At 37.5% G+C, this 13,728-nt stretch overlaps 1 protein-coding gene across 1 annotated transcript in view; it reads left to right on the top strand.

Moving 5' to 3' along the window:
* LOC126474594 (testis-expressed protein 47-like) overlaps positions 1-13,728 on the top strand; it is a 164,870-nt gene that overhangs the window by 71,389 nt on the left and 79,753 nt on the right. Inside the window, exon 2 of the mRNA XM_050102069.1 lies at positions 2,903-3,016. Within this exon, the coding sequence (XP_049958026.1) occupies positions 2,903-3,016 (114 nt within the window). The remainder of the gene's footprint in view (positions 1-2,902; positions 3,017-13,728) is intronic.

Consider the following 13,728-nt stretch of genomic DNA (forward strand, 5'->3'; position numbering starts at 1 on the left):
ACATTTAAGAAATGCTAGAAATCCTGGAGCATGAACATAATATCAACATTTTGCAGACCATACTATAAAATCAAATCAGTATGGAATATTGTTAAAAGAGAGACAGAGAAAGAAGTCTTAGAACAATATGATGTTTCTGTCAAAGAAAGCAGGACTATTATAAAAGACAGTACATGTGTTGTAGATATTTGTAACAATTTCCTTTAATAAGAGCTGAGAAAATTGGTTCAGGAAGTTCAGAAGTGAAATTGAAATGGTACACCAATTAGTCAATACAGAGGAGTGCAAGAAAATTTGTTCCACATTCCCATCTGAAAAGTTTGTTAGATTCTCCATCTGACATATGGAAGATCAGCATGACCCACAAAAGTTAAACTTTGTGTAGACTTGAGATTTCCAACCTATAATTTGTTACAATTTCAATCACACGTGTAACACATTAGTTCATGAAAGCAAAGATTCTGTAACTTACCAAACGAAAGCGTTGGTACATTGATAGAGACAATAACAAACACAAACACACACACAAATTTCAAGCTTTTGCAACCCACGGTTGCTTCATTAGGAAAGAGGGAAAGAGAGGGAAAAACGAAAGGATGTGGGTTTTAAGAGAGAGGGTAAGGAGTCATTCCAATCCCGGGAGTGGAAAGACTTACGTTTGGGGGAAAAAGGGACAGGTATACACTCGCACACACACACATATCCATCCACACATATACAGACATATGTAAAGGCAGAGAGTTTGGGCAGAGATGTCAGTCGAGGCAGAAGTACAGAGGCAAAGATGTTATTGAATGACAGGTGAGGTGTGAGCGGCAGCAACTTGAAATTAGCGGAGGTTGAAGCCTGTTGGGCAACGGAAAGAGAGGATATATTGAAGGGCAAGTTCCCATCTCTGGAATTCTGATAGGTTGGTGTCAGTGGGAAGTATCCAGATAACCCGGATGGTATAACACTGTGCCAATCGTGCACCAAGGTATGCGTAGCCACAGGGTGATCCTCATTACCAACAAACCCTGTCTGCCTGTGTCCGTTCATTCGAATGGACAGTTTGTTGCTGGTCATTCCCACATAGAAAGCTTCACAGTGTAGGCAGGTCAGTCGGTAAATCACGTGGGTGCTTTCACACGTGGCTCTGCCTTTGATCGTGTACACCTTCCGGTTATAGGACTGGAGTAGGTGGTGGTGGGAGGGTGCATGGGACCCCACTGACACCAACCTATCAGAACTCCGGAGATGGGAACTTGACCTTCAGTATATCCTCTCTTCCCCTTACCCACCAGGCCTCAACCTCCGCTAATTTCAAATTTCTGCCGCTCATACCTCACCTGTCATTCAATAACATCTTTGCCTCTGTACTTCCGCCTCGACTGACATCTCTGCCCAAACTCTGTGCCTTTACGTATGTCTGCTTGTGTCTGTATTTGTGCGGATGGATATGTGTGTGTGTGTGAGTGTATACCTGTCCTTTTTTCCCCCCAAGGTAAGTCTTTCCGCTCCCGGGATTGGAATGGCTCCTTACCCTCTCCCTTAAAACCAACATCTTTTCGTCTTTCCCTCTCCTTCCCTCTTTCCTGATGAAGCAACTGTGGATTGCGAAAGCTTGAAATTTGTGTGTTTGTGTTTGTTATTGTCTCTATCAACGTACCAACGCTTTCGTTTGATAAGTTACAGAATCTTTGTTTTTAGATATATTTTTCCCACGTTGAATGTTTCCCTCTATTATATTCATAACATTAGTTCATGACATTTTCTCAGACAGATTAAAATATGCCACTGTTAGGCCTCTCATTAAGAAAGATGACTTCACTGATCTCAGTAACTGCAGATCAGTTGCACTTCTTACATGATTTTTCCCATTTTTTTTTTTGAGACGGTGATGTATTCGGTACTTGTAGCCCACCTGATTAATAATGGGGTGCTTAGTCACTCGCAGTTTGAATTTCAAAAGGGCTGCTCTAGTAAGGAAGCTATTTATATCACCCCTGAGCACATAACAAAGTTTTTAATTAATAAAATATAACCAGTTGAGATCTTAAGTGATGTACCAAAGACATTTGATGGTATCAACCTTAATATTGTACCACAGAAAATAAGTTTTTGTGGGATATATGATTCAGCATAGGCCTGGTTTAGTTCTTATTTAGAAACAGGATGCAGTAAGCTGCACTGAGATGTATGAATTGTGCAAATGAGGATGCTGTATCATCTTCATGAGTTGAAATCATTACAGGCATTCTGTAGGGTTTGAACATGAGCTCATTACTGATCTTGTTCTTTGTTAATCATTTACCATTTTATCTGAATTAGGAGGCAACATTAGTCCTTTTTATTGTCAAGTCAATCAAATAAACATCCAAAGAGAATGTAGTAAATGGTGGTTTTGCCAAAGTTATTAAGTGGTTCTGCACAAATAGGCTTGTTGTAAGAGTTGAAACAAAACAGCTCATCCAGTTTTGTACCATCAAAAATACGCCACCTGCTATAAATATAGTTTACCATTATAAATATAGTTTACCAGCCTGGCTTAATAGCACACATAATTCTAAGAAAAGTTGTTTTGCAGTAGTAATATCCTGCTTCAACTACTTCCTCTCCCACTAAAGATAATTACCTATCTTAAAATAGACTGTTTAACTTATTTGCTGAGTACTTTATGTTAAACTGTCATGCATTGGATTGTGCTTGAAAGATACTTGACTCTGTGTGTACCCATAATTACCTTTTGATGTACGTAACTTAATAAATTTACCTGAAGTGTATGACATTCTTCTAAGAATAAATATGAAATATTGATTTAGTGTATAGAATTCTTTGCCTTATGCATTTTCATATTTGCCCCATTGAATAATACTTAATTGCACCCATTTTAGATATATGTCTCACACAAAACTTGTTGCAGGGATCAGAAGAAACACTCAACAGACATCTGAAGTTTTTGCTGAAACAGATAGAGGCCAGTGTAATTGCAATCAGTGCTATGAAGATTCTTCTCATGTATCATCATATTAAACAGGTTAGAAATTTTTTATTGTGTGTGTGTTTGCGATTTTATTGATTTATTTGAGATACATATTCCATAGATCCAGTATGGCATGATTACGCATGGATGTGGAATGAGTCAAAGCAGATACAATATAGATATCACACAGTACAATACATACTGGTATATTACACATGGTAGATGAATGATTCAAAACTGGTACAATACAATAATATAATCAAGATAATAAACAATACAATACAAAAATACATTAGTGATAGAAAACAATACAGATAACAATGACAAAGGAAATAATCTGAATTCTACTCAAATTATTTAACTCTGTTGAAGAATTCATCTAAAGAGTAGAAACATTTTTCCAGTAGAAATTCCTTTAGCTTTTCTTTTTTTTTCTTTTTTTAACAAAGATGAGGTGACTTACCGAACGAAAGCGCTGGCAGGTCGATAGACACACAAACAAACACAAACATACACACAAAATTCAAGCTTTCGCAACAAACTGTTGCCTCATCGGGAAGAGGGAAGGAGAGGGGAAGACAAAAGGAAGTGGGTTTTAAGGGAGAGGGTAAGGAGTCATTCCAATCCCGGGAGCGGAAAGACTTACCTTAGGGGGAAAAAAGGACAGGTATACACTCGCACACACGCACATATCCATCCACACATACAGACACAAGCAGACATATGTCTGCAGCCCTGTCCTTTTTTCCCCCTAAGGTAAGTCTTTCCGCTCCCGGGATTGGAATGACTCCTTACCCTTTCCCTTAAAACCCACTTCCTTTCGTCTTCCCCTCTCCTTCCCTCTTTCCTGATGAGGCAACAGTTTGTTGCGAAAGCTTGAATTTTGTGTGTATGTTTGTGTTTGTTTGTGTGTCTATCGACCTGCCAGCGCTTTTGTTCGGTAAGTCACCTCATCTTTGTTTTAAATATAATTTTTCCCACGTGGAATGTTTCCTTCCATTATATATATATATATATATATATATATATATATATATATATATATATATATATATATATATTCTTTAAGACACTTTATATTACTTGGGAGTCTGTTAAATATTTTTGTACTTGTGTACTTTATCCCTTTTTGCACCAGAGAGAGATTTTTCCTTTCACAGTGCATATCACCTTTCCATCTTGTGTTATAATGATGGTATGCCTCATTTGTTTCATATTCAGAGGAATTGAGAATAGTGAAAGCCAAGAGTGAGAGGAGATACTGTGATGTAGTGGTTAATATACCTAACTGTTTAAAGAGATTTAGAAATGAGGTTCTTGGAGGGACACTACATATAATTCGGACTACTTTTTTCTGGTGTACAAAAAATTTTTTTGAAAGTGGTGAGTTGCCGCAAAAGATTATTCCATAGCACATCACTGAATGAAAGTAGCCAAAATATGCAGACTTTGATACGTTGATGTCTCCAATTTTGGAGGCTATTCGGATGGCAAATGTTGCTGAGCTAAGCTTTTTTAGTGTTTGCTGTATGTGGAATTCCCAGTTGAGCCTGTTATTTATGTGTACACCTAGGAACTTTGTGCACTGAACGCTCTGTAACTGTTGGCTCTTGTGTGCAAATTTAATCTCTTCTGGGCTTATGTAACTGGATTGGAACTGCATGTAATTTGTTTTATTGAGGTTTATTGCTAGAGAATTTGCCACGAACCAGTTCAGAGCATTTGCAAGCACTTGGTTGGTATTTAACTCTACGTCAGTGGAGGTTTTGCTGGCTGTCACTATACTTGCGTCATCTGCAAACGTTGTGATATTGCTAGCACTATTGGAGGACTGGGGTAGGTCATTAATGTATATAATAAATAGGAGGGGACCAAGGACTGACCCTTGTGGAACTCCATGATGTACTGTTCCCCAGTCAGACTCTATCCCTCCTACTTGTAGATTGTTAACACCTCAAACTATTTTTTGTTGTCTGTCTTCTAGATATTATCTGAGCCAGTTACCCATTTGTCCACGGATTCCATATTGGGCTGCTTTTCCTAAAAGTATTGTGTGATCGACGCAGTCAAAAGCCTTAGTCAGGTCACAGAATATGCCAACGGGTAATTTTTTCTTGTCAAGGCATTCTAAAACGTTATTTGTAAGTGCGTAAATTGCTTTGGTTGTAGATATGCCTGATCTGAAACCAAATTGTTGTTTACTAATTAGTGCAAACTTTTCAAGGTGATTGACAATCCTGACGTATATTAATTTTTCAAAGACTTTAGAATATGCTGTTACAAGAGAGGTAGGAGAATAGTTGGAAACATCTGTGGGATTGCCTTTTTTGTAGAGGGGTTCACCGTAACATACTTCATTCTGTCACGGAAGATACCGTGATTTAGAGAGGAATTGAATATATGAACTAGAACTTTAGAGAGTTGATTGCAGCTGGTTTTTAGCAGTTTGCTGTAAATATTGTCTACTCCCAAAGAATTTTTACTTTTTAGAGACACTATGGTTTTTCTTACTTCTTGCACGGTTATGGGGGCCATACCTATCATGTCTATAGAGTTAGGGAAAAGTTCTTTCAGAGATTTTATTGCCTTTTCTGAAGAGCCTTTGGATGCTGTTTTCTCAGTGACAGTTAAAAAGTGCTCATTAAAGATTTTTGCTACAATATCTTGATTTTGAACTAACTTACATTCATTGTTAAGAGCAAAATTTTGGGTCTTGTTAGGGTAATTTGCACCAGTCTCATTCCATATCACTTCCCATATAGTTTTGGTTTTATTAGTAGAGTGATTAATTTTTGAGCACAGATCATACTTTTGATTTCTGAATGACTTTGTTCAATATTTTACAGTATTTTTTTTTTCTTTTGCAAGAAATCCTAATTCCAGTGGAAATCCAAGGCTTGTTGGTGGATTTTTTAGTATGGGTTTTATATAGTGCTCATTAAAGATTTTTGCTACAATATCTTGATTTTGAACTAACTTACCTTCATTGTTAAGAGCAAAATTTTGGGTCTTGTTAGGGTAATTTGCACCAGTCTCATTCCGTATCACTTCCCATATAGTTAGACTGTTAGTCTTGTGTGTGTGTGTGTGTGTGTGTGTGTGTGTGTGTGCCTGTATGTTTGTTTGTTTGCTGTAATTGTATGCTCACAAAAAGAATTAAAGCACAGGTAAACTGCCACAGAGTGCATGTTATTTGACTAGTTTCATTAATTAAATGAAAGCAGCCTAAGACATTCATTTACGTGATAGCAACACATCAGAAGCCAAGCTGTGATATGAACTTCTCATTCTTTAGCAGAGTATGTACTTTTGGAATAACAATGGTGTTCTGCCTATGGAGAAGAGTGACCAATGTATCACCTCTCCTTTCCAACTTTCTCTTACATGAGATATTAATTCCTTTATTTATCCATAGCTTACTTGCTTTTTAATGGATTCGATGGATAACTTTTTAGGAAATTGATTTTCCTTGTTCTTTAGTGTATTTTTGGATAATGTTTTAGGAAAAATCCATCCTGATCTGACTTTATGGTCTAGTCTGCCAGTTTTTGACAATATGTGCAAGCTTCAGGATTTTTTACATTTTCTGAAAATGTTACTGTACTGTTTATAACATGAAAGTACTTTGGGATCCTTGCTTTTTTTTTTGCTATTTTATAGATTTGTATTTTTGGTTCTGAACATACTTTAGTACCCATAGTGACCCAAGATTTCTTTGTAAGACATTTCATTGTTTTATCACTAATCACTCTCACTGTTTTCATTTAGTGTTTCTGATTATACATGTAACTAAAGTTATGTAATGTGACTGACTGTTCACCATTACCTGACATATCACGTATCTCATGGTAGGCAAGTGTTTGTTTAAATTCAGTTTGTTGTGTTAATACATCATCTATTAGTGTACAACCTTCTTGAGCTACTTCAGTAGGGTAATTTATAATTGACACTAAACTGTAAGTGGCTAATAACATATATAGATCATTTTTAATGTCAGATTTCTTTAAGAAACTGACATTAAACTCACCACAAATATAATCCATTCTTCCTACCTTACAGACCACACAAGGAGCCAACAAAATTTTTCATACATACTTCACAATTACCCAGTGGGGATGTATGTAACATGACAAAAACTGTTGTAAGTCTGCTTCTTCAACAACACAGGTTTTATTAATCACAAATTATTTGCAAAGAAATCACAGAAAGTAATAATTCCTGACTCTGCTGTAAATGCACCAAATGAAAAATTTTTGGAACTCTCTCTTTTAACTTTTGCTGGTAAGATTCCCATTTACAAAGTATAACAATCAAAAGTCTATGGTGATAGATTCTTCTCAAATTTTGAAAAAAAAGGAAGACTTCTCCGCTTTTAAAGTTTCTAATCCAAATGTCATTTTCTGTAATTCCTTTGTGGTTTTATTTACATATGTAAATGTAAAGGAGCAGTCAAATGAAAATGAGATAGATGGGAAAAATGGGACAGACTCAAACATTCTGAGGGGTCTGTACAATCTTTTATGTATATAGGTAGTTTATTCATCCTGGCAATTAAGAACTCAATGATTCGATATTGGCAAAATATTAGTCCTGGTAATTCCAAAACTTTTGAGAATGTTTCAATTTTAAGTTTTAAGTTCAGTTTTTTGTGTAATTTTACATTTGCCATTGTAATTTTCCATTTATTTTATTAATTCTTGAATAATATTAACATGCCATGCTAATTAGGATGAGGATGAGGGATTCTACCTTATGCAAGACACCTTTTCAGTTTCATTTTACCCAGATGTGTTTCAGCATTTTTGTGGTATCTTCAGTAGGTTATTTTATTTTCTTACTTACATGAAGTTAATGGGTATTTATGTTAATGACCAATAACCAAATACCCAATAAATTCATGTAAGTAAGAAAAAAAATAATGCGCAAAAAGTGCTGAAACATATCTGGGTAAAACTAAATTGAAAAGGCGTCTTGCATAAGGCAGAATTCCTCATCCTATTTACGTAGCAAGCTCGGTCATAAGAAGAACTGCAACACCACAAGATGATTACTTTTAAAATTAGCTATGGAATAATGTTTGAGTTAATTGAATCAAATTTTAAAAATCTGTGAGTGAAATTTTTTGCAATCCTATGCACTCGGGCATCTCTTAAGTTTTAAATTATAATAATAATGATGATTAGGTATGTATAGATGTGGAGCATCTTCATCATTTCTTCACTGGTAATTAGGTGAGATTATGGACAAATGTCGGTTTAGTAGTTTGTACGAAAATTGAAAATTAAATAAACTCAAAAGAATGGAAACTCCAGGTAGGAAAAGAAAAAATGGCTACTTTATTGTAAAGAAGATATGATAAGTTGCAGACAGGCACAATTAAAACACACTTACATAAAGCTTTCAGCTACAGCCTTCATCAGCAAAAGGAAATGCACATCTTTCATAAACACAAGCAAGCACACCTTACGCACACGTGACTAACAACTCCGTCAGTTCTTGTGTTAATGAAGGCTGTGGTGGAAAGCTTTATGTAAGTGACTCTTATTTGTGCCTGTCTGCAACTTTATGTGTCTTCTTTACAGTAAGTTGCAATCTATCATTTCCTTCATTTTTGAAAATTAAATACAAATGATTGATTGAGTATTAATTTGAACTAGATATGTAATTGATGAGTGAAAAAAGATTGAGTAGAACCACATTGTATATCAAAGCTGGAAAAAACATTGTCAGTAATTGTGTTACTAACCATGATACTTGCCAGATTTTGTTTCAAGGTCAACAGGAGGTACCCTACAGGTTTTGTTTGTGAGTTTGCAAGAATCAAAATATGTGACATAAATGGCCATATCATTTAATTGCCTTAACTTGGAGTCTTAAATTATTACACCACCAAGGAACCATAGATCTTAGTATGTGACATAAATTTGAAATTAATATGTGTACCCACACATGAGAAAAAGGAGTCTTAACAGATGGACTGTCAGTGAGATAACAGATGACCAAAAAATTTTTTTCATGTGATACAATCATGAATTACCAATTTTAAGATTTTTTTCTTTGCTTTTACTGCTAAACATTGCTTCTTGCAAAATTCCATGATTCTAGATCAATGGTAAGTACCCTACAGGTTTTCAGGTTTTGATGAGCAAATTTGAGAGTATCAAAACATATAACATAAATGGCTGTATCTTTTTATTGTTTTGACTTAGGAGCTTACATTTTTTACACTGCCAAGGGACTGTAGACCTTAGTAAGTAACATAAATTTCAACATGGTACCTCTACACCTGTCGATGATAAAATGTGTCTTAACAGTCGGATAGACACACAGGCCAACAGACAACAAAGTGAACCTATAAGGGTTCTGTTTTTACTAACTGCATTACGGAATCCTAAAAATAAAGTAAACTGTTTATTATTTCAAAAGCAATCATCATAACTCTTAATACATTTACCCTATGTGAGATGGGATGGTCAGTTCCTACAAGGAAAAATGTTTGCAGTTGCCTACGGGACCATGACTGTACCAAGCCATGCACTGCTTCATCCAAAGCAAATTGATAGTCATGAATGTCTTTCTTCAGGGCACCACAAATATGTAAATTTTATGGGGAGAGATTGAGACTGTATGGAGGATGTATAAGGGCTTTCCAGTGAAACTTCTTCAGTGTAGTTGAAACAAATATGTAAACATGTGTCCCCCCCTTTTCCCCCTTCCCCCCATCCCATTGCTTCCTGCATCCTATTTTACCTTTTAAGGTCAATTACCCACACCAAGAGCAAGAGGTTGCTCCAAATCTCTGTCCACTTCTCCGACCTCTTTGGCAAGGCATTTGGCAGTACGAGGGTAACTCCTTATACAAGAAGTCTTCAGCCACTATAGCCAGTTTTTATTCATATTTTAATCAGTGGCCAGGTTTGGATGCAGGAGACAATACATTTTGGTTACTAGCCAGTGATGGCTACCCCTAGACAAAGGATATGAAACTTGGATATTGACAGTTCTGATAAGAAGAGGAATAAATGTTTTAAAGCTGTCCACTGCTTCCATTATTTAGGTTTCCTCATAATGACAGATAATAAAATGAGACCCTGTATTAGAGAAAGGATACAAGCAAGAAACAGGGTTGATTATGCATACTTACAGGTATTCAAGAATTCTCTAATTATAAGAACAACATAGGTAAGAGTATACTATTCGTTTGTGCAACCAGTGGCTACACATGGGTGAGAAATGGGGACAATGACTAAAGCAGATATGAATGACCTAAAGGCATTTAAAACAAAAATCATGCGATGAATTTATGGACCCGTGAGAGAGACAGAGTTGGAGAGTAAGGTACAACCATGAAATACAAGAGAAAGATCTAGTGAAATTTAATAAATCTCAAGAAGTATATTGGTTAGGACTGGATACCCAAACAATGAAAAGCAGATTGTATTCCACTAGAAGGAAGGGCCAACCAAGAGTTAGATGTTTGGACAATCTGTTGGCTGATGAAAATCTGAGGATGGAAGATAAAAACAGAGAACAGAAATGTATGGAGGAAGATTGTTGAGGAGGTGAAGGCCTGTCAAGGATTGTAGTGCCAAAGAAGAAGAAGAAGACCATAAAAGCAGATTTTGAACTGTTGTACTATAGTGGAATGCTGAAGATGTGATGGGTGGATTGGATTTCAAATGAGGAGGTGCTGAATCAAATTGGCGAGAAAAGAAACTTTTGGCACAACATGACTAAAAGAAAGCATTGGTTGATAGGGCACAAACTGAGTCATTACAGAGGATTGAATTTGGTAATGGAGGGAACCATTGTGTGCCAGGAGTAAAAATTGGAAAGGAAGGCTACAGCTTGACTACAGTAAGCAGATTCAGATGGCTGCAGGTTGCAGTATTTATGCAGAGATGAAGGGGCTAGGTAAGATGGACTGTCATGGAGAAGAGCATCAAACCGGTCCTCATACTGAAGGCCACAACAAGAACACATGGAAGACTAAATTTTAGCAGTAACTCAGATTACTTTAATGTGATAAATTTGACAAGCTCAAAGAAGAGTTTTTTCTGTGTGCATTGCTAACAAGAAAATCTTATTAACACAAGAAATTAATTGCCTATATTTCTTATTAAACTGTTTTTCACTGCATGTGAAAAAACTGGGAAAGTCTTTTAAGCTGGAGAGACTCAGGTTCTGTGACAACTTCAAAAGAATGGCACCACAGAGAATGGCTAAGAAAACCCTGTAATACATGCAAAACTGACTCATAGAATTAAAGGAGGACATGATGGAAATGAGCATCACACAAGAGACATTAACAACAGGATATAATACAGAAATATACTCATTCTCTACATCATTCAGGTGTTATTGCTAGGTTAAAAAAAAAAAGTCAAAATCTGTGGTTCATCTAGGATTTGTTCCAAAGACCTTTCTGTAACCAAGTCTGTGCTTTACCACGACACCACCAAATCCAACATTTATTCTACTTTGGGAAAATGACACCTACTCTTTGACATGGAATCTGAACCATGTTTCATTTATGGTGAATATCCACATTACTGAGAGATGAAAGTTAGGTTAAAAGATTATGAAAAATCCATGGTCTGACTGGGGTTCAATCCCACCCCCTTTCAGTTTTCAAGCACACACTGGACCACCAGGCCTGACTCAGACTGCGCTCAAGCTTCATTGCTGTCATGTCAAGTGTACTGCTATTACTATTTTCTGAGTGTTACTATGGAAAATGGCAGCTCAGCGACAGTGGTTGAAGAAGCCGTAAGCTGATAGTGGGTGCCAAGAGTTCGGCATACCTGTTGCAGCAAAAGGCCTGTTTATGCATTGTGAGGTGGACCAGTGTGAGCACCAACTGCAAATTTGATGATGCATTGGAAACATGGGGCTTTTGCAGGACAGGCCGGATGGTTTCTACATCTTCAAGCCCTGGGTTTGTTACTTTGTATATAGTTGGAAGCTGTACATTGGCACACTAAATGAACTTCTAACCAGTCCAAATATCCGTCAGTTTTAGCAGAGGTATTCACGTACCTGGCAGCATCTACCATGAAGGGGGGACTTCACCATGTACTGGAGCAATATGTGTCAGCAAGCAGCCATCACAGGTCCGGCCTCCACCACCACCTGACTGTCTTCTGGCACTAAGTCCTCCTTTCTGGATTTGGCATCTTTCAACTGGTAAATTGCCTCTATGCCCACTTCAGCAGCAGCCACATTCCTGTCCTAGGGGTAGCAGATTGTGACCAGGCAGTACAGCTGCTCACACTGCTACATTGATGTGGGCATCTTGGTGCCATGTGCCTCCACTTGGAGGGGCAGGTTCTGCACCTCAAAAACCGTCATCCCCTTCAAGAATTCCATCAGACATCCATGCCACTGGAACCGCATGCAACAACACCACACCTAACTGGGGCTCAAATTGCTGAGATTCTGGTCAACAGCTGGACACAGTCGCACTCCACGGGTCATCCACGCCACATGCTAAAGGGGCCATAGGCACTGTGTTGCAGTGCTATGAGTGTAGTAAATATTACTGAAGTGTCTGTCTATCTGACACTTTTTTCATGAACTACCAATGGCCTGCACCCTCACCAAGACCCATTGCCTTAACCCAAACCTTCACAGTAGTGGCTTTTCAGCCCAGGCCACTACACAAGTGTTACTGATATGTAGCTCTACAGATCAGTTTCTACTTTTAATATGAGAAGAGTTGGAAAATCAGTGACCAGTGATTTTTCAATCTAATGTCTGCATGTAGTTTCTGTATAGTGCCATCCTGTGACTATTGAAATGATGTTTATCTTTGGCTCTTGTATTAAGTTGATCCAGAATAGAGTTTACGTTTGACTACTGCCCTGCAAAACTGCTCTTAATATGTAAAAAAGTTTAAGAACGATATTTGGCAATGGCATTTAGGTTTGCCTTGCAGAATATTAGCACAGTTCTTTTCTGTAAACATGGGCTGTTTCACCCCATACTTACTTTTCTTAATTTTTGTGTATTTTTAAGGAAAAGTAAAGATAATATGCAGACTTTATTGTAACAACATTTCCAAGATGTTGGTCAGGGTTTTGTTGGCAAAGAATATACATAATAATACTACATAAATTGAAGACCATTTTTGCAAAACTGAACATCTACAAAATGTTCAATTTTGAGTTATATATGAATGAATCATGGACCTTGCTGTTGGTGGGGAGGCTTGCGTGCCTCAACGATACAGATAGCCGTACCGTAGGTGCAACCACAACGGAGGGGTATCTGTTGAGAGGCCAGGCAAACGTGTGGTTCCTGAAGAGAGCAGCAGTCTTTTCAGTAGTTGCAGGGGCAACAGTCTGGATGATTGACTGATCTGGCCTTGTAACATTAACCAAAACGGCCTTGCTGTTGTGGTACTGCGAACGGCTGAAAGCAAGGGAAAACTACAGCCGTAATTTTTCACGAGGGCATGCAGCTTTACTGCATGGTTAAATAATGATGGCGTCCTCTTGGGTAAAATATTCCGGAGGTAAAATAGTCCCCCATTCGGATCTCCGGGTGGGGACTACTCAAGAGGACGTCGTTATCAGGAGAAAGAAAACTGGCATTCTACGGATCGGAGTGTGGAATGTCAGATCCCTGAATCGGGCATGTAGGTTAGAAAATTTAAAAAGGGAAATGGATAGGTTAAAGTTAGATATAGTGGGAATTAGTGAAGTTTGGTGGCAGGAGGAACAAGACTTCTGGTCAGGTGAATACAGGGTTATAAATACAAAATC

The sequence above is a fragment of the Schistocerca serialis genome, chromosome 4 (assembly GCF_023864345.2).
Source record: "Schistocerca serialis cubense isolate TAMUIC-IGC-003099 chromosome 4, iqSchSeri2.2, whole genome shotgun sequence".
Taxonomy (NCBI): domain Eukaryota; kingdom Metazoa; phylum Arthropoda; class Insecta; order Orthoptera; family Acrididae; genus Schistocerca; species Schistocerca serialis.